At 43.9% G+C, this 27,579-nt stretch overlaps 1 protein-coding gene across 1 annotated transcript; it reads right to left on the reverse strand.

Moving 5' to 3' along the window:
* hps1 (HPS1 biogenesis of lysosomal organelles complex 3 subunit 1) lies at nt 1-27,251 on the reverse strand. Its single transcript, XM_055647059.1, has 17 exons — nt 26,407-27,251; nt 24,288-24,428; nt 22,900-23,042; nt 22,076-22,184; nt 19,050-19,210; nt 16,928-17,030; nt 15,159-15,228; nt 14,293-14,342; nt 12,649-12,816; nt 10,790-10,969; nt 9,532-9,599; nt 8,885-9,016; nt 7,250-7,315; nt 6,871-7,012; nt 5,397-5,510; nt 3,929-4,011; nt 1-1,811 (listed from the first exon to the last, which is right to left on the reverse strand). The coding sequence occupies exons 1-17, from the start codon at nt 26,521-26,523 to the stop codon at nt 1,649-1,651; spliced, it is 2,010 nt and encodes a 669-aa protein (XP_055503034.1). The 5' UTR covers nt 26,524-27,251; the 3' UTR covers nt 1-1,648.
* Between the last annotated feature and the right edge of the window lie 328 nt (nt 27,252-27,579).

The following is a 27,579-nucleotide window of genomic DNA, read 5'->3' on the forward strand; positions in this document are numbered from 1 at the left end:
GGTGTTTATTTTATTTTATTGATCATGTCTATTGACATGCAAAAACTCACTTCATTTCATAAAAATAACTAATCCCGGTATCTATCTTGGATGCAGCAGCAGCTCCGAGCTCACCAGCTGTCATGCTTGGTCCAAAGGTCTCTTGACATAACAAATATTTAATGAGTATATAACTTCATATTACAACTTCCTCAGTCGAGTTGCTGTGAAATATTCAAAATAGTTCCTGCGTTACTGATTAACTGGGCAAAGGTCATCTTCACAAAGGGGGGGGGGGAGAGAGAGAGACAGAGAGACAGAGGGGTCTACCACCCCCAGGTACAGAGTACACATCAGACACCTAGAGTTAGTTCCTGTATCTTGCACCAAATGATATTGCCTTTATCCTGTATCTGTACACTGTGGACGGTTCAATTGTAATCATGTATAGTCTTTCCGCTGACAAAAGCTTTTCACTGTATCTCGGTACACGTGACAATAAACTAAACTCAGCCTGAATGTTGACAATTCCCCACCAGTTCCACTCTGCATCTGCAACTCTCTTGATCCACAATCCATCCAGGATTGAATCCCACCCTCCACATTGCCCTCAAAACAGACTCAGTAGGTAGAGCATGAGGGGGAAGGAAGAATAGAGTGAAGGAGTCAAACTAAGATCCATCCACTGATTCCCCGCTCGTCATTCACCTTCGCTTGCAGTAACCCACAAACTAAAGATTGAGTGTGTATGCTGAGCAATAACTAGAGCCAAGCCATTTGATCATTTTCCAGATGGGGCATGTTGGATATCATGGGTAAATTGGGCCGTATGACCTGTTTCCACGCTGTATGACTATCTCTACACACACTTCCAGTTTTGGTTAGTTCTGCACTGCTAGCCATTTAAACAACCTTCCATCTCACTCCTACCAGCTCTGTTGATTGTGTGATCCTGGGAGAAATCAGTTCAATTTGTTCTGGTTTCCATCAATCCTATGCTCTAAAGATGCAAGGAAACAAAGTTTTGAAACACCATTACCAGAGAGGAACTCCAACGGACATTATTGTTCATAACCATCTCGTGACAGAGGCAGGGCAGCCAAATGTATCTTTATCTTTAAGTTTGACAGACCAAGGACAAGATTTATATGCAACGTGGATTTTTATCAAAATCATCTGTTCATTATGGTTCAGTTTTAGCTCACAATTCAAATATCCAGCCATTTCAAACAAAGACAATTTTTTAGCTGCACAGTGGTGCAGCAGTAGAGCTGCTCCCTTTCTCCGCCAGAGATCTCGGTACGATCCTGACTTCGGGTGCTGTCTGTGGGGAGTTTGCACGTTCTCCCTGTGACTGCATGGATTTTCTCCACATGCTCCAGTTTCCTCCCGCATTCAAAAGATTTGTAGGTTAATCGGCTTCTGTAAAGTGTGTAGGATAGTGCTAGTATAGGGATCGCTGGTTTGGAGTCGACAGTGGATGAGAAAGTGGAATAACATAGAACTAGCGTAAATGGGTGAGGGATGGTCGGCTCGGACTCGGTGGGTTGAAGGACCTGCTTCCATGCTGTATCGCTAAAAGCAAAACTTCAGCAGGCTAGTCCTCACCACTAACATCCATTGTCCACAAAGAAAAACCATTCTCTGGACTTCCAATGTTGGTCTTGTTTCAGAAGAGGGGGATGCGAGAGGGCTCCCACAACCTGCGTGCCAGATCACAGCATTGCTGAACGATAAAATCCGCGGGTATGACCCCAAAGTGGATGGTGAACAGCTCGAAGCACTTTATCATTTCCAAGCTGTGGTTCTTGCCGTAGTATCGCAATAGTTTCCTGGGGAGAAGAGAGATCACTGGGTTCAAAAACTCCTACATAGTAAAATAATATTTACTATCGCCATTTTACAAGGTCACACTAACATAGAAGCCAGTGTCTATGTGGACAAAATATAGTGAAGCAGTGTATTTTTTAACTGAGGTAATAAAACATGTCAAAAACTATCCCACAAATAAATTGTATTAACTAGCCGTTTGAATATTTGATCTGTGACCTTTACTTGATCATTTACTTTATTCAATCTACAAATTTCTTTGTCAGTTCAAAAATTAAAGCTACTATTCTTGGACAAATTTGGCAGCACGGTGGCACAGCGGTAAAACTGCAGCTTTACTTAGCCTTGCAGAGACCCCGGTTCAATCCTGTCTGAGGGTTCTGTCTGTACGGAGTTTGTCCATTCAAACTTTGACCATGAGGGTTTTCTCCTGATGCTCCTGGTATCTCCCATATTTCAAAGACATGCAGGTTTGTAAGTTAATTGACTTCAGTAAAAATTGTAATGATTTTTTTTTGTCAATGATTAGTGATGTACAGCACTTTGTTGCAACTATGTTTGTTTTTAAAGTGCTCTATAAATAAAATTATTATTATTATTATTATAGTGTGTAGGAGAGTGCTAGTGTACGGGGATCGCTGGTCAGTGTGGACTTGGTGGGCCAAAGGGCCTTTTTCCACATTGTATCTTTAAACTAAACTGAACACATCAGAAGCCCAACATGAAAAGATGTTGTTACAGAATTGAAACCAAAGAGCAATCCACTGTTATGCACTAAATTTGCAGTGCCATGCCACTGTGATTGACTATCGACTGAAGATTGAATCAGTCAAGCACGACCTTCACTGTAGCTGTAATTAGAGATGGGCATAAATCCTCACCCCCGTAGAGCTGCTGATCTCTGGGAATTAATTTTTTTTTTAAATAACGTCTACAAATTACCTTTTCATTTTTTGGGGCAGCACCTTGGTGCAACAGTAAAGTTGCCGCCTTATAGCGCCATAGTCCCAAGTTTGATTCTGTCTACGGCCGCTGTCTGTATGGAGTTTGTGCATTGTCCCTGTGACTGTGTGGGTTTCCTCTGGTGTTCCAGTTTCCTCTCACATCCCAAAGACATGCAGGTATAGGGGTTAATTGGCTTCTGTAAATTGTCCCTAGTGTGTAGAACTAGTGATGGACACAAAGGTGCTGGAGTAACTCAGCAGGTCAGGCAGCATCTCTGGCGAAAATTCATGATATTTTGGGTTGGATTCCTTCTTCACGAGGGTTCAATGGTATGGAACTAGCGTATGGGTGATCACTGGTCGGTGTAGACTCAGTGGGCCAAAGGGCCTGTTTCCACACTGTATCTCTAAACTAAACTCCAAATTCTTGAGCCCCAAACCCCAGGAACTGAATATAATGTGACAATTTACATTTATCCCTTAATACTCGTAGATACTTAAACATGACCATTTCTCTTGACTAAAGAGTCCCAGGCTTTCAGCCTCAGCCTGCAGCTCAGAAGCACAATTTAAATAACACTGTTAAACGTTTTCATGTACTGGTCTGGAACGCTGCACTTTTGTCACTACACATGTACATTAGGTTGATGTTTACTAGCATGGCACTTTACATCTAAATATAAATGATGGTCCATTAATACTTAGATAGACACAAACTGCTGGAGGAACTTTGAGGGTAAGGCAGCATCTCTGGAGAAAATAGGTACCGCTAAGTGTCGTTTAAGGTTAGGACCGTTCTTCAGACTGAAAGTCTTGCATGAAACATCTGCCACTTTCAGTTTGATGAAGGGTGCCCACCCAAAATGTTACCTATCACTTTCATTCTCAAGAAGGGTCCCGACATGAAACGTCATCTATCACTTTCAGTGTGAAGGAGAATCCCAACCTGAAATGTCACCAATCACTTTAAGTCTGAAGAAGGGTCCCAACCCAAAACGTCACCTATCATTTTGTTCCAGGGATGCTGCCTGACCCGCTGAGTTACTCCAGCACTTTGTGTCTATCTTCGCTATAAACCAACGTCTGCAGTTCTTTGTTTCTACATTAATGCAAGACTGCTTCAGATTTTCCACCCTGCCCCAACACCCCAACTTTAGAACTAAACAAGGTTTTACCTGTAATAATCTCCGGTCAACATCCCAATGGGAGCAGAGTCATCGGACAGCACTGGCAGCTCTATGACCGGTAACTTGTATCCCTAATAAACAAGAGTGCAAGAATTTGTATGATAGGTTTACAGTGGACACACAAACAAACCGAACATGGTGGGAGAATTGCTGGTGCAACTATCTGTTGGGAAGGGCAAGGATATGTCACGAGGGGAGCGAGCTTGTGGTGTGAACGTGAGTGGGTACGTGGCGAGAGGAGGAGCAAACGGGTATTCTTAAGTTGCGAGGTTGCACTAAACAGGGACGACATTGGGGATCTCCTGGGCAAATGCAAATTGCGTAATGAAAAATGGCAGTGATTTGTTGAAGGCAAATCAGGCTTCACTCACGAGATAAAGTTTTTTTGACGATGTTGCGGATGATTGATAAGGAAATGTGTATATGGATGTTCAAATTACATTTGATCGCGTGTTAAGCAATAAACCTTGTCATGTAGTTCGAGGGGTAGAAGCGGCAAGGATAGGAATGTGTTTAAATGGCAGGAAAGGAAACAGTAATGAATAGTTTTTGCTCAGATGGTGGGAAGTTTACCGCGGCATTTCTCCGGGATCTGCACTAGCACTAACCCTTTCTATTATATATTAATGACGATGAACAGGAAGGAACACTAGAAGGGCTGGTGGAAGCAACATTGTGACCTTTCTGTGAGTAGATCATTACAAATTAGGGCTCTCTCATATAAACACCATGCAATATAAATTCCACACACAAGGAGGAATGCTTAGATATTTGTTCAAAGTCAAATAAGTTCCTTCTTGAAAATGCGATAGTCATAGTCAGTCATACAGAATGGAAACATGCTCATTGACCAACATCCCCACCAAGAAGCCCCATCTACACTAGTCCCACTTGACCTATATCCCTCTAAACCTTTCCTATCCATGTGCCTATTCAAGTATCTTTTAAATGCTGCTCTAGTCCCTGCCTCAACTATAGTCCCTGCTACTCATATACATACACTACATTCTGAGTGAAAAGGTTTCCCCTCAGCTTCCTATTAAGTATTTTCCCTCTCACTTTTAATCTATGTCACCTGGTTCTTGATTCCCTTCCCCTGGATAACAGACTGTGCATTTACCCTCTCTATTCCCCTCAAGACTTTGTACATCTCAATAATATCACCCCTCAGTCTCCTGTGTTCCAAGGAATAAAGTCCGAGCCTGCCCCGCTACTCCCTATTGCTCGAGTCCTCAAGTCCTGGCAACATCCTTGTAAATCATCTCTGCATCTTTTCCAGCTCAAAAATATATTACTTTCGCTGAGGAACAATGCCAGTCGAAAGTGTTTCCTTCCTCCATGAAAAGTAGAATTAGACAGCTCGGAAAGAACTGTATGCTTGCTTATTATATATTGCATTTTTCATGGGTTATTCCCTCGTTCTTTGAAACACTAATTGAAAATAAAACATACTCACAACTTCATTCTCAAACCAGAGAAAATAGCAGCAGTAGTAATCCCCATCACGGAATGTCAGGGTGGTATACCCCTTCTGCAAGTATCTCTGGCCCATACCAACAAGAGACCACACCTAGCAGTAGTAGAAAATCTACAGTTAAAAATATGCCTGTATAACCCTACGTACAGCAATGAAAAAACTAGTAAACCACATTTAGATTTGATATGTATTGGTCGGAGGAATATATTCACCCAGACTATTATTATGTAAAAGGGGAGCAATTTGTATCACAACTGTAATGAAGTAATGGCCTCAATATGGGGCAAAAATACTCAGGACCAGTGCTTTATTGTAGTCAAAAAGGTGCTGGTACGCCTATCGTTCCTTGCTGTTGGTGTCTGTGGCAAATTGTTTCCTATAAACTGCTTATGTTGTCTAATGGCCAGACTGCCTAATTTAGTTATTAAATTATATCTATATATTTAACAATTTGAAAATCGAGTGCCCAGAATTATCTTCGGAAAATTGGGCGAGGCAGCGAGTTAAGACATCAGCCCCTCAATGCTGGAGACTTGTGTCCACGTCCAACCCTGAATAAGGATAGGTATCCAGTCAAGCGACGAGTGTCCAATTCCTTGGAGCAGAGTGGTGAAAAAGCAGGGAAATAACCTCAAAAACACTGGTTTGCCCACAACAGGATTTTTGCATTCAATTCTGTCTGACGCACTTTGGAAAACGTAGATGTACAGAAAAGATGGACTAGAACTTTGAGAGGCATAAAGGATTTCAGCTTGAAGGCAAGAATGGAGAGGCCGGGTGTTTTCTTCCCCTTGGAGCAATGTAGGTTGAAAGATATACAGGATCATAATTTTTTCCTATGCGAGATGCATTATCAGGCTCTGTGCCTCGCTGACAAGGACAGCATTTTAGTTTTGTTTCTTTTTTGTTGCATGCTATCCAATCAATGAATAGACTACATGATGGCAATCAAGCTGTCCACAGTGTACAGATACAGCACAAAGGGAATAATGTTTAGTGCAAGATAAAGCCCAATTGAAGAGAGTTTAAAGGTCCCCAATGAGGTAGATGGGAGGTCAGGACCACACTAACTGGCGAGAGAGCGGTTCAGTCAGCTGCAGCATTTATTGCTCATCTCTAATTGTCTGTGAGAGCTTGGTGATGAGCTGTCTTCTTTAGTTGCTACAACACTTCTGGTGAAGATACTTTCAGAGATTGTGAGACTCTGGGGCACCCAGAGAAAACCCACATGGTCAAGTGGAGAACGTACAAACTCTGTATAGTAAAGATCGCACCCGGATCTCTGGCGCTGTAAGGCAGCAACTCTACCGCTGCACCACTGTGCCGGCCATAAAAAGCTAAAACTAATTTAACAATGTGTACTGATAGAAATAGTATCCGATAGGTCGGAAAATCTGCCAGTCCCATGCCAGCAAAGTGCTGAAGGTGCCTGATTATCGGAGTTTTACTTTACCTTGTTTTTTATGAATGCAGCTAGTGGCCCTTTCCCCAGCTCTGTAGATTTTTTGGATGTGCTTAAAGAAGGTGCAATCATGTGGCCCACTGTCCTATCCACATAAATGAAATGGATCAGTCCAGGGAAGTCTTGGAGATAGGTATAATCAAAGTCAAGGACAAATAATAGGAATCACAATGCAGGACTTATGGAACATTGGATATAAAGATTACATCAATCAAGCAATAACACTGAATGTTAAATCTATTTCTCCCTCTGTCCGCACAGTGCTGCCCGACAAGCGGAATAAAAACAGCATTTTGTTTTTATTTTAGACTTCCAGCATCTGAAGAATTTTGATTGTCAACAATTCATCTCTAATAGATAATAAGGATATGAGATCATGGTAGTGTTCCGCTTGCTTTTTACCAAAAGGAAATCCTTCCAGTCCATCAGCTTCTCCCTACAAAAGAAAAAAATACCACTGCAACATTGATATACATTTGGCTTAGAACGGTGTCTCACTGTATCTAGTCTACATATACACACACATTAGTTAATATGCAAGGTCTGTCAAACTGTGACCCAAGTAGAGTGATAGAGTCAGACAAAATGGAAACAGTCCCTTCAGCACAGCCCGTCCATGCCGACCAACATGCCCCATCCTCACTGGTCCCACCTGCCCTCGTTTGGCCAATATCCTTCTAAACCTTTCCTATCCATGTACCTGTCCAAATGTCTTTTCAATGTTGTTATAGTACCCGTCTCAAATAGCTCCTCTAGCAGCTCGTTCCATATACCCACCACCCTTTGTGTGAAAAAATTGTCCCTCAGGTTCCTATTGCATCTTTCCCCTTTCATCGTAAACCTATGTCCTCTGATTTTTGATTCCCCTACTCTGGGTAAAAGACTATGCATTTATCCTATCTATTCCCCTCATCTTGTACATACCTATAAAATCACCCCTCATCCTCCTGCGCTCCAAAGAATAATGTCCTGGCCTGCCCAACCTCTTCCTATAACTCAGACCCTCAAGTCCTGGCAAGCTTCTTGTACTCTTCTCTGCACTCTTTCCAGTTTAACAATATCTTTCCTATAGCTGGGTGATAACTCAATACCCTGACCAATACCCTGAAGGTTAATGTGTGGAAATAGTTTTTTTGTCAGTCATTGATCTGTACTTAAAGCAGAAGAATCTATAAATATTCAGCAATTCAGCTCCGTCTAAAAAGAGTGAATTAGCAAACGCATCAACCTGAAAAGTATTTACAGCAATTTCAGATTTGCTGCAACCACAGCTATGTTGCTTTTATATTCATCTGTTCTGCACTGCCAACATCTCTGAATTATTGTTTTATGCTGATTTCTGCTGATTTTTCAGTATTATCTGCAAGATGATTGCATTACAAGCTTTTATTGAACATGCTTAAAGACACTTGGACAGGTATATGGATAGCAACGGTCCAGAGGGAAATGGCCCAAATGCAGGCAAATGAAGCCAGCTTAAATGGGGCATCTTGGGGATCAGCATGGAAGATTTGAACCGAAGGGCCTTTTTCCATGCGCTTGCAATTACAAAGAAGTACAGAAGTATAGTAAACCCTTGTTATAACAGAGGGGGAGCGGGGAGGGGGTGGTAGCGGTATCTGTAATAACCCAGTAAGGAATTCGCTCCAACCACGTAGTGGTCTCTCTGTGAGACAAGTTATTTCCACATACCAAGTATTTTTTATACAGCTAAAAATCTAATTTTATTTCTGCAATTTAAAAATACTAAAGGCTGAAGCATTGATTAATAGATTTAAATGTTAATCTAATAAATTTCTTGTCACTCTCCATGCCTTGTCACTCTCAATAGCCTCAGCAATGTAACTAGCAGCCTGTTTTCTTAAAGAGAGTCCACTATAACGGAAATAGGTTATAAAGAGGTCTGTTATAATGAGGGTGGAATGTCATTACAATGTGATCTGAGTGATCCATATACAAAATATGGCAAATCCACTACATATATCTGCCTAACAATAATACATACTGGACATTTTTTTGCGTCTTGGTCTGCAAGTCGATAGTCAAGTGTTGAGAATGCCCTGCAGGTTTTAACAGGAAGTAATGTTGATAAACCAAACACAGCCGGCTCTTCACATTCCGACAGGCCTGCAACAGACTGGAACAAAATAAATCAAGACAGAATGTTACACTGTAGCTCATAAACTAGTCACAGTACCTCAATGCATGTGACAATAATAAACTCAACTTTTGTTGGAATACATAGATTAAAACTAATTTTTGCATTCCAAAGTTTCAGTAATATAATTTTCACGGCACTTAGTATTTTTATACACGGCGGAGGAATTCAATTAAAAAAGATCTTGATGAGCTCGGCACGCGAGCACAGCGTAACAGTTACTTCCTCACAGCGCCAGAGGTTCGATCCTGACTACGGGTGCTGTCTGTACAGAGTTTGCATGTTCTCCATGTCACTACGTGGGTTTTCTCCGGGTGCTCCAGTTTCTTCCCACATTCCAAAGACGTACAGGTTTGTCGGCTAATTGGCCACTGTAAATTGTTCCTAGTGTGTAGGATAGAACTAGTGCGCCGGGATCGCTGGTCAGCATGAACTCAGTGGGCTGAAGGGCCTATTTCCGCGCTTTGTCTCAAAACTAAAGAAAGTTTTCTTACTCTGGAGGATTTCCAGCGTTGACTTTAGAAAATGCTTTGCTCTTGAAGTCCACCCAGGCAGATTGCAACTGCAGTAACCAAAAAAACATATTTTGTTTATTATTTATTACTTCGGATAGTATAGCAAAAACCCCAGCTTGAATCGAACAGCGTTGGCTCACTGCCTATGACCCACAGCTGCTTACTAGTCTATAGGACAAGGGAGACTCAATCTTTGTTTCGAATGGGGGAGAGGGGAAGCAAGAGCGGAGCTGCGGGATATCGAGGAAACCCTAGTGAGAGCCTCATCTGTAATGGAAGTGGGGAACCCGTTTCATAAAGAATGACAACATCTCCAATATTCATACTGCTGGCTTGTAAGCTGCCCAAATGAAATATGAGGTGCTGTTGATGATGATGATGACAATGGAGGAGGCCCAGGCTAGAAAGGACAGTGAAGGTGTTCAGGTAAACAATCGCCCAGTCTACGTTTGGTCTCGCCGATATATAAGAGTCCACAGCTTGAACAACGGATACAGTAGATGAGGTTGGAGGAGGTCCAAGTGAACCTCTGCCGAACCTGAAAGGACTGTTGGGGTCCCTGAGTCAAGGTAGGAGGAACTTGGTTGAACTTGTACAGTCACAGAGGCGACACAGTAGAGCAGCAATAGAGTTGCTCCCTTACAGCATCAGAGACCCGTGTTCGATCCTGACTACAGGTGCAGTCTGTACAGAGTTTGCACGTTCTCCCTGTAACCACGTGGGATTTCTCCAGGTGCTCCGGTTTCCTCCCACACTCCAAAGACGTGCAGGTTTGTAGGTTTATTGGCTTCTGTAGAATTGTAAATTGTCCCTAGTGTGTAGGATAATGCCAGTGTATGGGGTAGTCTCTGATCGGCACACTCAGTGGGCTGAAGAGCCTGTTTCTCTAAAGTCCTAACTGCAGATGCTGGGTAATCTGCACCCCCACAATCAGTCTGAAGAAGGGTCCCGTGACGTAAAGTCAACTATCCATGTTCTCCAGAGAAGCTGCCTGACCTGCTGAGTTACCCAAGCACTTTGTGTCCTTCAATGATTTAATCTGTTGGATCTGAACATTATAGAAACCCTCATTTAAACACTTTTCTCTACTTTGTAGACTTTTAAAACTTCTATTTGGAGTTTTTTTACCTCTACTTGTGATTTAGTTGTACTATCTTCCTACATTCTAAGCAAGATCTGCACTTTGATTCAAGATTCAGCATCAGGTTTTATCAATAACAAGTCATCACCTTATTACCTGCTGCTTTAGGACTCCAATAGCTTTTATGAATTTATCCATCTTTTGCTTTAGGTCTGACATGTTGGGATGGGTATGGGAAGAGTGTCCAAGCTCCTGTCCTTCACTCAGTCTGGCCTCAATCACAGTTAATGCATCCAGGAGGTGATATAAAGACACTGCAACTTGACTGTTAGGAACCTGCCAGTAAAGAAATCAAATGCACTTCTTAGTAGTCACAACAACATGAGGTTAAAGTTGTGAAAGGCTCCAAGTACAGCCTTCTGCAAGGGGTTGGATACAATCTCGGAACACATTCACCCTACTTTAGACTTTACTTTAAACTTTAGAGATACAGCATGGAAACAGGTCCTACAACCCACCGAGTTCGTGCCAACACCATCTTACACACCTGCCGCAGTATGCAAATTATTGAAAGGCTGGAAATAAGGTGAATAAGTTCTGAGATTTTATCCAACCCTTGCAGAATGCTCTGCTTTGACCCTGGCAGCACCGTGGCGCAGCGGTAGCAATGCTGCCTTACAGCGTCATTGAGCCGGGTTCGATCCAGACTATGGATGTTGTCTGTACAGAGTTTGTACGTTCTGAAACCATGTGTGTGTTTTCTGTGGGTGCTCCGGTTTCTTCCCACACTCCAAGGAAGTGCAGGTTTGTAGGTTAATTGGCTTCAGTAAAAATTGTAAATTGTCCCTCATGTGTAGGATAGTGCTCATGTACGGGGTGATCACTGGTTGACCCCGTACACTCTACCGCTGTACCTTACGCACTGTACCTCTAAAGTAAAATAGTAGCAGGATTCTGCCACCATGTTTGAGTTTCAGAAGCTGCAATTGTTGTGCTTTAGATCAAGACAGGGTCTATCAAACCTGCACTAACATTCAACAGCTATGTTCCCTGTCCATCAAACAAGACAAATCCCCCTTGCATCGACTCCATCTACACCTCACTCTGTCTTGGCAAGGCCACCTGCATAATCAAGGGCCAGTCTCACCCTGGTCACACCTGCTGCTCCCACCAGGCAAGAGGTACAAAAGTGGAAAGCACACCTCCAGATTCAAGGACAGTTTCGTCCCAGCTGTTATCAGGCAACTGAACCATCCTATCATCAACTAGTGAGGAATCCTGACCTACCATCTACCTCATTGGAGACCCTTGGACTATCTTAAATCGGACTTTACTTTGCAGTAAACATTATACCCTCTATCTGTATCTATACACTCCTTCTTCTTGCGTATGGCGTACACAGCCTAAAGTTGTAGGACAACTTGTTCTATTAATTGTGCACGCCGGGTTGATTTCATTCATCGAAACAGGGCGGACCACGTGAAGGTTGCAATCTCCCACCCCATCTATACACTGAGGGTGGCTTGATTGTAATCATGTATAGTCTTTCTGCTGACTGCATAGCACGCAACAAAAAACATTTCACTGTACCTCGGTACATGTGACGGGGTCAAGGAGAGAGCGTTCACGTCGTGGCCCTGTTTTCACCAATCTTTCCACCACCACGCACAAGAAGCGCAAGACAGACACCATTGTATAAAGATGCCGAGAAGTGTGTTCAGCTGTCAGACTGAACATCTTCTAATCTTGTGTGTGGACTCGACAAGAAGAAGGGACATGTGACAATAATGAACCAAACTAAATTTAAATTAGTGAACCTGTGACAAGTAATACACAAAATCGCAACATCTAAATATAGTTAACTGTCATGATCAGGAGGTAAATTAAACTATTTGCAGCTTCAGTAACTCAAACATGATGGAAGAATTTATGGCCGAAGTCATGGTTTCGAAGAGGAATTGCCCAAAAGTGCACAAGATATGTACTAAAGGTAATTATCGTTAAGTTATTCTTACCTTGGTGAGCAGCACCAGAGAGATCCCGGGCCAAAGGGGCATGCAATACATGTTGTGAGGCATCATGGGGCAGTAATTATCCTTTACACTGGCATCCAGAAAAACTCTTAGTGGGACAGTATCCCTGGAAGGACACGATTCGAGACTCTGCTCTGTGTCTTTTGCAACCTAAACACAAAACATAGCACTAGCATTATCGTGACCATTTTGTGCCCAAAGTACAAAGTAACATGCAACAAAAATGAAAAGGCAAGTTTGAAGATAAAAAGACAGCATGCAAATGTTAGCAATGTCATAAAGAACTTCATAAGTTCCTATGTATAAGAAGGAACTGCAGATGCTGGTTTAAACCCAAAGGTTGACACAAAAAACTGGAGTAACTCAGCAGGACAGGTAGCACCTCTGGATTGAAGGAAAGATTAATTTTTCAGGTCGAGACATTGAAGAAGGGCATCGACCCGAATCGTCGCTTCTCTCTACAGATGCCGCCTGTCCCGCTGAGTTACTCCAGCTTTTTGTGTCTATCTTTATGTTCCTAAACAGCCATTCAGCCCATTAATAATAATACTCCGGTATTCAATAGCACTTTTATCTTTCCAATCTCACCCAAAGTTCTCCTGCCTTCTCCCCATAACAGATCAATGACACCCATTACAAATCGAAAAAAAGATTCTGAAAAAAATCCCCTTTAAAACTTAGAAATCAACATGAAAAATACCCCCACAGCAGAATTGGGGAAGGCACCAAAAATATCCAGTAATGAATAGTCCACCCGAGATATCTGGCACGTCACCCTCCCGGTGTTCTAAGAAATTCCTGCCGTCATTTCGGCGTCGGTGAACATCCATCAGGCCCACAAGTGGCCGCTTCCCCCCCGAACATAGTCAACGAGAAAGTCCAGGCCGCGCCGGCCGGACCTGATGTTACCAGACTCCAACTTGCTGTCCGGTCACAGTGCCCCGGAGGATGCTGGAAGGTAAAATTATCACCCGCTCCATGTAGGTGTACCTTTACACGCCGGCGAAGCTGCAGTCCCGGCAGGAAACGCCGCTCCAGCGCTGCTCCAGTTCGACTGTAGGCCGCACAGAGAGGACCAAGATGTGGTTCGGAGAAAAAACGCATCTCCGACCAGGTAACTGGGGTTAAAAGTTTCCCCCTCACCTCCCCCACCCACCACATAAAAGAAGACCTCCAAGAAACATTTACGAAAGGACTAAAAACCAAAATAGGCAATGTATGAAAGAAAGACTCTAGGAGGAGCACATACACAAATTTCACCCCCGCAGTCCGCCACAACAAGCAGTCCCTCCACATCATGGCTGATCTATCTTTCCCTCTCACCCCCATTACATTCCCCATAACCTTTGACAACCTTAGCAATTCTGTCAAAAATAACCCTTTAAAATTTAAAAAATACCCAATGAATTGGCTTCCACTGCTGCATGTAGTAATGAATTCCACAGATTCACCACCCTCTGACTAAAGAAATTCCTTCTCATTTCCAAGACTCCAAGGCCCACAGTAGCGAAATGTTGCTCAACATAGTCCGTAGTAGAATCCAGCCCTTTGATGTTACCAGACAAGAAACTTGCTGCCTCAAAGGGCCGGAAGGATGCTGGAAGGTCTTAAATTATTACTGCCTACCTTTATCGCTGGCTGTGTGACCTGGTGCAAATTACATCCCTGTGAGCCTCCTAGAGAGGGCAAAGAGAAAAAGGTCAAACTCACGTTAAACAATTATTCAGTCGTAACCCAGTGTACATATTTAAAGATTTAACAAAGACCATGCAGGCAATGTATGAGAAAGATCTATTAAACACACAATATAATTTATCGCACAACAAGCAGTCCCTCCACAACATGCTGAGGTGGAGTATTGCATTCCATGCAACAGCAAGTCAAACATAACTTGTCCCACTGATGGCCTTGTGAGATGAGCAGGAAAAGAAAGTAGCACAATGGAAGACTTTATGATGATTTTACCAGGACTCGTTTTGGTTAACCTGTTATATGAAAGATGTTGTCAAGCTGGAAAGGGTGTAGAGAACATTTACTTTGGATGTTGCCAAGACTCGAGGCCCAGAGCTATCGGGAGAGGTTGACCAAATCTTATGGCTTTATTCCTCGGAGCACTGGAGGATGATCTTATAAAGGTGTAGAAAATTATGAGAGGGATAGATAGGGTAAACACACAGTCTCTTGCCCAGAGTGGGGAATCAAATGGTAGAGGGCATAGCTTTAAGGTGAGGGGGGGAATGTTTAAAGGGAGATGTGCTGGGCCGTGCTTTTTATTTTACACAGTGGGTGGTGGGTGCCCAGGACATGCTGCTTGGAGAGGCAGATATAATAGTGGCATTTAAGAGGTTTTTAGATGAACATATGGGCATATGTGGAATAGGGAGAGATGGAATATAAAAGGCATTTGGACAGGTTTGAACAGATATAAAAGGTTTAGAGGGACAAAGCGGGGCTGCTGATGCTGGAGTTGTTCTGAGCTGGTCTAAACATACCTTCTTCTTGTGCGGCAGCTGACAGCTTGAGTGTATTAAATTCTCCAGTCTCTAGGGATTTCTCCAGGTCCTGTGGGAACAATGCATCAGATGTGTAAATTAAGGTGCTATCATTTAGAGAGGAATTCTTCAATATGAAGAAGGATCTCAACTCGAAATGTTACCTAACCATGTTCTCCATGGAAGTTGCCTGACCCGCTGAGTTACTCTAGCACTTTGTGTCTTTCCGTTAAAATGAACTTCCCCAATTTCTGATGAAAGGTCTTTGACCCGAATCATTCATTCTAGTTATTTCTCTTCACTAGTTTATGATAAAGCATGGAATTGTGAACCCTAAATGACAATATAATTGAGTAGTAGAAATAAGGAGCTACAAATGCTGGTTAAGACACAAAAGTAGACAAAGTAGCTCAGCAAGTCATGCAGCAACTCTGGAAACATGGATATGTGACATTTCGGGTCAGGACTATTCTTGACGCGAAACATCATCTATTCATGTCCTCCAGAGATGCATGAACTGCTGAGTTACTTCAGCACTTTGTGTTAAAACAATCGGGCAATTTGGCTACTGGAGTGCATAACAGTGACTTGGTTGAAATTCTATTGAATGACAAAGTTGACTTGAAATGCAGTATGGCTTTCTCTTGCTCCTCTTTCTTACGTTATATATTTTGCTCATTAAGTGTCAGTATTAAACACACCCAAAAGCTCATGAAATCAGTTGCTCCCACATCCCCCATCACAGTATAATTTCCCATACCAATGACCTTGCTGTTTTAGAAAAAGAGAGTACCAGTTGAAAGCCAAATTAGTGCTGTTCAGAGCCCTAATCTGCCAAAAACTGGGCCATGTAATCAAAAATATAAATATCTGGCTCCAACAGTTAACAACAGTCAGTAGCAACTTTAATTCCATTCCGCTAAATTGAGTTTGAACTCAAGACCCCCAAACCAAAAGTTTATGCATTGTATCATTTGTTTTCACAAGACTTCAGGTCAATGATCTTTCTGAATACATGCTGCCTGACCTGCTGAATATATCCTTAAAAATAAAATCTGAATATGCAATAGTCATGGCACCATAGAGTCATACAGCATGGAAACAGGCCCTTTGGCCAACGTCCACATCGTCCCATCTACACTAGTCCCATCTGCCTGCGTTTGACCCATATCCCCCTAAACCCATCCTATTTTTCGTAAATGTTGCAATAATACCTGCCTCAACTACCTTCTCTGGTACCTCGTTCCATGCACCCACCACCCTTTATATGAAAAAGCTACCCCTCAGTTAAAGTTAAATCTATCCCCCCTCACCTTACACCCATATCCTCTGGTTCTAGATATCCCCACTCTGGACAAGAGACACTGTGCATTTACCCGATCTATTCCTCTCATGATTTATTTCTCATGAAATAGGTTGCTATTTTTCCCTTTTGATTTTTCTGCCCTTTCCTTTCCACACTTGCATCTATAAAAGTTGGCATCCATCCACCTGCTGGAGATGATAGTGCGGCTTTAGTAGTCCTGCTGGGAGAGGAGAATGTTTACTCTGTGGTTGCGTTTCCTGCTGTAGCCGACTAGTCCTATCTGTGACAGGTAGACCCTCCCACAGATTCTATGGGTGAAGTTTGTCTCTGGCCGTTTGATTGGAGAGTGTGTTACCATTGACCATTTTGTGGTGCTGACGCCGATCCTCCAGGGTCCTGAACCACATGCTGTTGTGGTGCTTCATACTCGCCTGGAGGTCCAACTGGTTAACAATAGTCCTACCTTGTCAGTTTGCACTTCCAGATTATCATCACTTGGGTACATATCTTGAGCGATCAAAATCAGTGACAGCAAGTCTGAAGGTCTCAGGGAACTGGCATTACGACTGTGGAGGCAAAACAAGAGAGTCAATAGCAAGCCAATAAATTATAATATGTATGTATTCTTACTGAATCTGAATTACTAAACATGCATTGATAGCCAGGTATACCTTTTGAAAGTAAGATCCAAACAGCAAACAGCACTTGTCACATTCATGCAGACTATAACAATGTTCAAACCAGAAGATGCAATGTCTAGTATGGAATATTTGGCACTTGTCATCTCCCATTGTCACAGAACATACAACAGGCCCTTCAACCCACAATGTCTATGCCAAATATAATGCCAAGACCAATTCTTATGTGCCTCCACATAATCCATATCCCTGCATATCCACGTGCCGATCTAATAATCTCTTAAAGGCCACTATTGTATTTGCCTCCACCACCCCCGACAGCATGTTCCAGGCACTCACCAGAAAACTTGTGTCGCACATCTCCTTTACACTTTACCCCTCTCATCTTAAAGCTACCCTCTATTTAGACAGAAAATTCCTAGTTTAATTGAGTTAACATTTCAGCAGGACAACAAATGGGACACAACATTTATTGGTGAAGTGTGGAAGGAGATAGAGAGGGGTAAAGAGTATAAAGCGTATACAGTGAACACACAGTGAATATTAAACTGCATGACTTGAATCTGGGCATCTGTGGACCTCAAATCATTGAGCAATTGATCAGTAGAAACAAGTAATTGCAGATGCTGGTTAATACACAAAAGACAGAAAAAGACACAATGTGCTGGAGTACATCAGCAGGTCATGCAACAGCTCTGGAGAACATGGATATAGGACATTTCGGGTCCAGACCCTTCTTCACTTCTTCCCCCCACTACAATCAGTTTGAAGAATGGTCCCAATCTGAAATATCTCCTATCCATGTTCTCTGGAGATGGTGCCTGACCCGCTGAGTTACTTCCGCAACTTTGTGATTACCCCGAGATTACAACACTGACTTCCTTTTGATATTGAATTGCTAACATTCTCTTTCTTTCTCCTTTACTGCCCCACAAGTTCAGGTTACTGATCCTTGCTTGTGTGGTTGTTTAAGCATGCACACTGAGCTTCTCAGATTGCCTCGAGAACAAAAGACAAAGGAACAGGAATGACCTTTGAGCCTGCAATGCCATCCTATATGATCGTTCTCATCTGCAGGGTATCTCTCCCACTGCACTATGCATACAAATGGTTCATCTTCAAGGTGACAGAGGGAATGGCAGCAATGGATTAGATTGTCTCATGAAGATAGAGACAAAAAACTAGAGTAACTCAGCAGGTCAGGCAGCATCTCTGGAGAAGGGGAACAGGTGACGTTTCGGGTCGAAACGTTTCTTCAGACACAGCCACATAGGTGCACTTAGATCACGAGTTAGTGGATGGTAACAAGGAGAAGGAACCCTTGAAAGTAATCCTATCCTAAAGCAGGCAAACAGAGCTAAAAGATGAATAAAGTTAGTCAATTCAGCAACGATCAGAGGTATAAATGGAGGCTCTGCAAGACTACATGGGTAATTGACTGCAATCAGGTAAGTACATATTGGTGCAGTTGTAGATTTGCTGCAACACAGCATCAGAGACCCAAGTTCGATCCTGACTACGGGTGCTGTCTCTATGGAGTTTATACGTCCTTCCTGTGACCGTGTGGGTTTTCACCGGGTGTTCCGGTTTCCTCCCACACTCCAAAGATGTACAGGTTTGTAGGTTAATTGGCGTCTGTAAATTGTAAATTGCCCCCAGTGTGTAGAATAGTGCTAGTGTACAGGGCAATCGCTGGTGAATGCGGATTTGGTGGGCGAAGGGCCCGTTTCCACGCTGTATCTCTAACCAAAAGTACAAGGAACCCTTGAAACTAATTCATTCCTAAAGCAGGCAGGCAGAGCTAAAAGGTAAATAAAATTAGTTATTTCAGCAATGGTTAGAGCAATAAATGGAGGCTCTGCAAGGCTACATGGTGCGGCTATTGACTGCAATCGGGTAACAACAAGCGCAAAAAAAAAGAAAATGTACATTTGTCACAAACGTCACCTTGAAAGGAAAGACAGGAGCTTGGTGTGCACTAGGATGAAGGTGTGCACCACCTCTTCATTGGCCCTCTCCACACTGCCATTAATCTGTTGGACAACATATCGGTCTAGGAACTCGATGCATTGTTGGCACAGCTGGGGATGGATCAGACGCTCCACTGCCTAACAACAAAAGCACCAAATTAAATTCAACGTCGGCCTCCTTTGCTCCCACGCAACCAAGCGCATGAACATTGAATTCTCTAATTTAGGGTAACATGCTTCCCCTTGGTGACTTCCAAGATGGCGCCCTACACAGCTGACTATTTGTGTGCTAGCCACAGAATCAGATCTACAAACACATATTACAATCGCTCCACACTCTTAAATCTCTATTCCTTCAGCAATATTTTTTACTTTAACTATGATCTTCTTAAACTCCTCTCGGGTATGTCATTACTGCGACTCCTGGCACCCGAAGTCCAACTATATTGAACTACTATCTACCTCTTTGGTGACTCGCGGACTTACCTTGATCGAACTTTGCAGGCTTTATCTTGCACTAAACGTTATTCCCTTATCATGTATCCATACATCAATGGCATGATTATAATTATGGCAGACGATTAAGCAAGCCTCGCGTGGTGAATCAGAGAGATCTTTATTGTCAAAGCAAAGAGAACACACGTACGCGTGGGGAAAGGTTGACCCGGGATTCTTTATATATACTAGGGCACACCCCTAAACCTCTTGACGACTCCTTCCCGCCATTACCCAGTCACGTGACCCTACCCCCGACTGCCGAGGGTTCGCATAGAGAGTGGTCTAACCACCGGGTGGCACCACATAATCATGTATTGTCTTTCTGCTGACTGGAGAGCATGCAACAATAGCTTTTCACTTTACCTCGGTGCACGTGTCAATAAACTAAACTGAACTCAGACACCTGCTTCCACCCAGATCCTTTTTCCCTGCAATAATCCCCTCACCCAGCTTGTTCCCCACTCGCTTCACCCACCCATTACCCAAACATACCTTCTATCTGTCCATCTCACATACCTTACGCTGTCCCAAATGCCATCTCCCTTTCCCATCAGAGTCCATCATCGGCAGCCACGGGTTATCTCATCCAATCACCTCCCAACCTCTGATGTTATCTCCAGTCTTTAGAGATACAGCGTGGAAGCAGGCCTTTTGGCCCACTACTTCCGTGCCGATCAGCAATCGCCTCGTACACTAGTTCTATCCTATACACTGGGGACAACTTACAGAAGCTAATTTATGTAAAAATCTGCCCGTATTTGAAGTGTAGATGGAAACCGGAACACCTGGAGAAAACCCACGAGGTCTCACGGTGAACGTACAAACTGCGTAGATAGCCCCCATAGTTATGATCAAACCCAGATTTCTGGCACTGTTATATTGGAGCTCTAACGCTGTGCCATAGTCATTTGTCTCCATCTTATCCATCCACCCTCCACCCACCTCATCTGGATCCATCACGTGCCATCTCTTGCTCAATCCTTCCCCACTGACACTCCCCCCCCCCCCCACCCCCCGCCCATATACTGGCTATCTCCCCTCCACTCTTTCAGTCCAGAGAAAGGGTGCCAATCAGAAACAACGTCAATCCATTTCCCTCCACAGACATTGTCAGAACCGCTGAGTTCCTCCAGCGGGTTGTCATTCTGCATTGTCATGTCGCTATTTGTAGAAGCCAACTATGCACTTACTGACTGCGGTAGGACTACGTTGCAAGTCTTTCAACCTTCAGGATATTAATTGGCTATAAAGATATTCAGACTTCAAAAGATATTCAATGGCTATAAAGCGCCTTGGGACAGCATAAGGATTTGAAGTTGTATGAATGGGAAGATAGTTGTTGCTATCTGCTATATTGTTGCTATAAAAAGCTGGAGTAACTCAGCGGGAAAGGCAGCAACTCTGGAAAGAAGGAATGGGTGATGTTTCGGGTCAAGACAGTTCTTCAGAGTATGAATGGGAAGCATTGTTTTCTAACTGTACCAAAGTTCAGTTACCGTCACGGGAGTAAGATTGCATACGTACTGAAATGGGTCAGTAAATGCACACTAATAATTGCTTCAGGCAATCAGAGAAGAAACCTCAGATTCTTCTATGTCTCACAAGTAGAAACGCTACATGCTTGTAGCCATCACACAAACCAACCTCCTTCCATTGACTTCATCTACAATTCACGATGCCTCGGCAAGGCCACCCACATAATCAAGGATTAGTCTCACCCTCTTCACCCCTCTTCCATCGGGCAAGAAGTACAGAAGTGCAAAAACACTCACCTCTAGGGACAGTGTCTTCAGAACTATTATCAGGCAACTGAACCATCCTCCCATCCACTAGATAGTGGTCCTGATCTACCATCTACCTCATTGGAGACCCTCGGAATATATTTAATCTGAATTTACTGGACTTTCTCTTGTACGATATCATTATTCCTTTTATCCGGTATCTGTACACTGTGGAAGGCTTGATTGTAATCATGTATAGTCGTTTTGCTGACTGGGTAGCACGAAAGAAGAAAAAAAAAAAAAAGATTTTCACTGTACCTCTGTACACGTGACAATAAACTAAATATCACTGGTCCACACTGCAGCAGATTAGAGACAAGCTTCAGGAACGGAAGTTGAGTGCACACGCCAATCAGCATCAATGGTGCGGAGATGGATATGGTCGAGAGCTTCAAGTTCCTATGCGTAAATATCACTAAGAAATTGTCCTGAACCAGCCAGGTTGAAGCTATGGCCAAGAACAAACATCAACGTCTCAGTTTAGAAGATGAAGGAAATTCAGTTCATTTCCAACAACTCTTACCAATTGTTGTAGATAAGCTATAGAAAACATATGATTTGGATGCATAACAGCTTGCTTTGTGAACAGCTCTGGCCCAGAAAACAGCAGAAAGACGTGGATTTAGCCCAGTGCATCACACAGACTAGACTTCCCACCATCGACATTTCAAAGTGACCCCGAAAAAGCAGGCAGCATAATCAAGCACAAGTAACATAGCTTCACCTCGACAAGGAAACTCTGGTCATCCTCTCTCAGGTGGCTGTAAGTGACCAGCAGGCCCTGGAGCATCTTCCATACCTTGCACCGTTGCTCAGTGTCTTGGGGCCGCAACCTGAGAAAGTAGGAGGAGGTATTGGTAAGAGCTCATTTGAAAGGGATGTAGGAAACATTATGGAAGGAATCAATGCAAGGATTACAGGATCAAATATAGTCTTTATGGCAGACCAAGCCAACCAAGCACACAGAGCAGCCTTAGTAAAATGGAAGCACCTCTGCCAATGTGGACAGATGTGACTAGAGTCGACGTGGGCAAGTTGGGCCGAAGACCCTATTTCCATCCTGTGTGCATCTATATGCAATCCTTCAGGAAGAAATATCCCATTGCCAATTCTTAAGTGATTCACCTATGCTACGACCATGCCCCTTACCTGTTGACATCCCCATCGGGGGAACCCGCTGCCAAGGGTGGCGGTGGTATTTAAGAGGCTCTTAGATAGGCACGTGGAAGTGCAGAGAAGACATATGGATCATGTACAGACACAAGATCAGTTTAACTTGGTATCATGTTTGACACAAACATTATGGGCCGTGGGACTTGTTCCTGTGTTGTGCTGTTTAATGTTTGATGTTCTAATTAGTGTAGGTTTCATGTAAATGGGTGGTTTGTGGTCAGCATGGACCATTGGGTTTGATTCCATGCTACATCTGTCTTTCTAGCTAAACTTATGCATGTCACCTACCTGAACCAGAGCAACAAATGAACATCTGCAAGTTGAAGGAAAATATACTGAACCAGTAGAAATAATCTCAAAACCAGTACTACGTACGTTTTCTTTAGGATGCCAGCATCTAGAGTCACCAATCCAAACCGCAAATCAATAATCTTCTTCAGCACAAATATCTTTCGGCGCAAATCGTCCTCATTCTCTGAACCATCTCCATTCACTGCGATATAAGTGCACTCACCAAACTAAAATCCAAAGAAACCAAACTCGGGTTAAAGATGGAGCTTCATTCTTAAAGATTCTTTCAATCTTTTAAACGGGTAACGATTCATCTTTAAATAACATTGATAAACACAAAATCCTGGAGTAACTCAGCGGGTCAGGAAGCATATCTGGAGAAAATAGAGAGGTGATATGGGGTCAGGACCCTTTAGTCTGAAGAAGGCTCCCACCCCGAAATGTCACCTTCACATTTTCTCAAGAGATGCTACCTGAACCGCTGAGATGCTGCCTGACCCACAAATTCAGCATTTTTTGTCTATCTTTGGTATAAACCAGAATCTGCTGTTCCTTTTTATTACGTTAAAGTAATGCTTTGGTTAGCTGGAGATTCACTAACTTTTCAATTGCACCGTTGATTGTTAAGGCCAAGAAAATCAAATGTGGGTTTGGTGTGAAATAATTTTATTGGAACTGAGGGAAGATGCAAAGTGTAGCAGACTATAAGTGCAAGGAAGTGTGGAGTAACGGATACATAATATGGGTAAGGAGGAAGGTGGTTACAAGATGGTAAAATACAAAGCCAGAGAGATAGATGTCGGAGGAGGGGGGGAGGGTTAGTGAGGTGGGGGGGGGGGGGGGGGGGGGGGGGGGGGGGGCAAGAGGGGGGGGGGGGGGGGGGGGGGGACCAAATAACCTGAGAGCAGAGATAGATGTAGGGGAGGAGGGGGGTGTACACCCAGGTGGGGGCGCATGGAAGTTTAGTATTTGGTTTATGAATGCACAACCATTTAGTAAACATATTTGACAATATGTCTGCTTTGGTTAGCTCTAGAATATCGTAGCATAAATGGGCTTCACAAATGGATTATGTTTAAATGTTATAAGATCTCTGAAGAAGATTAACCATAGATGCATGTTTTTGCTACTTCTCAAACCCGCTCCACCGTTCAGTATTGTGCCTGATCTGATCTTCACCTTTCACTCCACTTTCTCACCCAATCCCCAAATCCCCTATAGTCCGCAAATCTATCTCAGCCTTCTGCAACTTCACACCCACGATTCTCTTAGATAGAACGTTCCAAAGATATGGATCCAATGTTATGAATAGGTAAGGTTTAGAACGATATGTGCCAAATGCAGGAAGGTGTGACTAGAGTCGGCATGGGCAAGTTGAATAATATTTTACTTGTAAAATCCAACAGATCCCAAATCCACAGCATTCTGCCCAAGCAAAGTGTACAGACAATTGGAAGTTGTGAACTGCTTACCTGGTGGACTGTGAAGATGTAATTGTTCTCACTGATAAATGAGGTGTACGTATCAGAGATCTTCTCATTCAGGGTGATGCAGGAAATGAGAAGTGGTGCAAATAGAGTGTTGATGCTGTCCTCGAAGGCCGGGATATGAGCCTGCAAACACAGAGCACGCTTATCCACATTATACATACTTGTACATCTGAGCCCCCAATTCCAACAATTACCCACGTACATTCAAAAAAACGTGATTGGCTCACAGTTAATGTGGTGCTTTCCTTTTTGTTCAAGATTGTTCATTAATTTCCCATTTCTAACATTTCTCACACTCCAAAATAAAATGTTGGCAAAATCATCTCTTAAATTGTTTTTGAAAAAAAAAAAATACCTAAAGCAAGAGCAATGGCTCTGTGGGAAACTAATCCATTGAAGCGACCAAGAAGATAAGTCATTGCCGAGCTGCCTGAGTTTAGACGGTTCATTGGTCGAATTCTAGAGTTGGCCATCTCATCACCTGAGGCTTTATAAGGAACTGGCCACTCCATATGTCAAGTATTGTAAGCAGTTTTGGGCCCCATATCTGAGGAAAGATGCGCTGACGGTGGAGAGGGTCCAGAGGAGGTTTACGAGAATGATTCCAGGAATGATTGGGTTAACATATGATGAACGTTTGACGGCACTGGGCCAGAATATAGATGAGGGGAGACCTCATTGAAACTTACCGAATAGTGAAAGGCCAGGATAGAGTGGATGCGGAAAGGATGTTTCCATTAGTAGGAGAATCTAGGACCAGAGGCCATAGCCTCAGAATAAAAAGACGTACCTTTAGAATGATGATGAGGAATTTCTTTAGTCAGAGGGTCGTGAATCTGTGGAATTTATTGACACAGAAGGCTGTGGAGGCTGTTAATGGAAAATTTTAAGGCTGAGATTGACATATTCTTGATTAGTACAGGAGTCAGGGATTATGAAAATGGGGTTGAGAGGGAAAGATAGATCAGCCATGATTGAATGGCAGACTGGACTTGATGGGCCAAATGGCCTATTTCTGCTCCTATAACTCATCATCAGAAATAGAACATCAGTGCATGCATGTGTTTAAGAAGAAACTGCAGATGCTGAAAAATCGATGGTAGACAAAAGTGCTGGAGAAACTCAGTGGGTGCAGCAGCATCTATGGAGCGAAGGAAATAGGCAACGTTTCGGGCCGATACCCTTCTTCAGACTGAAGTAGGGTGGGGTGGGAGGGGCAAAGAAAGGAGAAAGGAAGAGGAGGAGCCTGAGGGCTTAGGGAGAGCTGAGATGGGGAGGAGACAGCAAGGGCTGCCAGAGTGCATACATCACTGACGTAGCAAGAGACAACTGGAAGAGCCAGTGGGAGGAACAGAAGACCACTCAGCCCCTTGATACCGTCACAGATAGCGCATGCTTTCTTCATCCCTTAAATGCCATCTACCTGGTTTAGAGGGATATGGGTCAAATACAAGCAAATGGGTATTTTGGTCAGCATGGATGAGTTGGGCCAAAGGGCTGTTTCTCTGCTGTATGACACAGATTTTTTTGCCAGTCTGGCAATCTTGTAGCGAAGTTGGTCCAATTAACCAGGCAAGCTTAGGTGACAAGATTGAGGTTTAGGATTATTGTTGTCATGTGTATTGAGGTACAGTGAACAACTTTGTTTTGCATGCTACCGAAACAGATAGGATATCTCCAGAGAGATGCTGCCTGTCCAGCCGAGTTACTCCAGCTTTCTTCAGATAATCCATATGCAGATACAATCAAACCAAATTCAAGTACAATAGGCAGAGCACTGGAGAAGATAGAGTGCAGAATACAGTTCTCAATATTGTAGCGCATCAGTTCAAATTATAAAGTCCAATGTCCGCAATGGGGGTAAAGGTGACTCGGGCAGTACCCTAGCTTATGGAAGGACTGTTTAGAAGCCTGATAACAGAGGGGAAGAAGCTGTTCCCAAGTCTGGTGGTGCGCGCTGTCAAGCCTATGTCGGACTGGAACGGGGAGAAGGAGGTTGAGAATACTACAGATAGACATAGGAATAATGGACATGTGTGTAATTAAAGTGTAAATACACCCCCATCAAATTGTCAACACCCACTGACGGTCTCCTTTTTACCTCTCCGTGTTGCTCCGGCAAATCTTCGAACTGTTGTCTCAGTCTTGCTTCAAAGTCTTGGTCCGCCCAGTAAAAGAGGACCTGAGCACTCTCACTGGCAATCAGGAGACATTTCATGGCTGCAGTGTCCTCCAGGACAACCCTCACAGGGCGTCTCCAGCACTAATGGCCCAGTTATACCTTTTGTAACTGTCCACTATACCCTCTGACTACAGAGGCCCCAACAGAGCTCAGGGCCACCCCAGAACTAAGCACAGCAACCCCAATACAAATTACACAGCAGCAGCAAGATCCCAAATAACCCAAGGTCCCAGTTATCAGCGTGCCGAACAAATATCCACAAATGGCACCAGCCCAACACCGGTCAAAATACTAATTGACCCTGAGACCCCTACTGCTCACAAGCGCCAACAAGCCTAGCTGTCCCACAAGATCCTGCATCACCTGCATCACCTGGATGCCAACTGACTCACAAAACAGGACTCCAAGGACCACACAATGCCAAGTGCCCACCGGACCCCACCACAGCGACTGCTCCACAACCCTCGACACCCACTGCCCCAGAGGACCTCAGGACTTCAAATGCCCCTCAATAAAAAACTATCCCACACAACCCCTACTCTCCCTCAGGCCCAAGTGCCCCACAGGACCTTGATTGAAATTGCTCCACACAGGGCACCACGACCCCAACTGCCCCAGAGGACCTCAGATGCCCCTCAATACAAACTGCCCCACAGCACAGGACCCCAATTATACCTCGGGACCTTAAGATTGAAACCGCTCCACGACCACAACTGCCCCCCACACCCTGAACAACTAGACTACCCCCACATCCCCGCCTCAGCTGTCAGATCTGGTGACATGGCTGAGGGAACGTGCCCGCGCACGGTGACAATGCCCGCGGCCGCGCTCGCGGACACTGCTCCCCCTCCTCCCCGCGGCCGCGCGCTCGCGGACACTGCTCCCCCTCCTCCCCGCGGCCGCGCGCTCGCGGACACTGCTCCCCCTCCTCCCCGCGGCCGCGCGCTCACGGACACTGTTCCCCCTCCTCCCCGCGGCCGCGCTCGCGGACACTGTTCCTCCTCCTCGGGGCAAGTTTGAAAAGTAAGCGAACTCCGCTCGTGCCCCGCCGGCAGCTTCACGTGACTCTATCGCCTCCTCCAATCAGCTGCG

This window comes from Leucoraja erinacea, chromosome 15 (genome assembly GCF_028641065.1).
Source record: "Leucoraja erinacea ecotype New England chromosome 15, Leri_hhj_1, whole genome shotgun sequence".
NCBI classification, from domain to species: Eukaryota; Metazoa; Chordata; class Chondrichthyes; order Rajiformes; family Rajidae; genus Leucoraja; species Leucoraja erinaceus.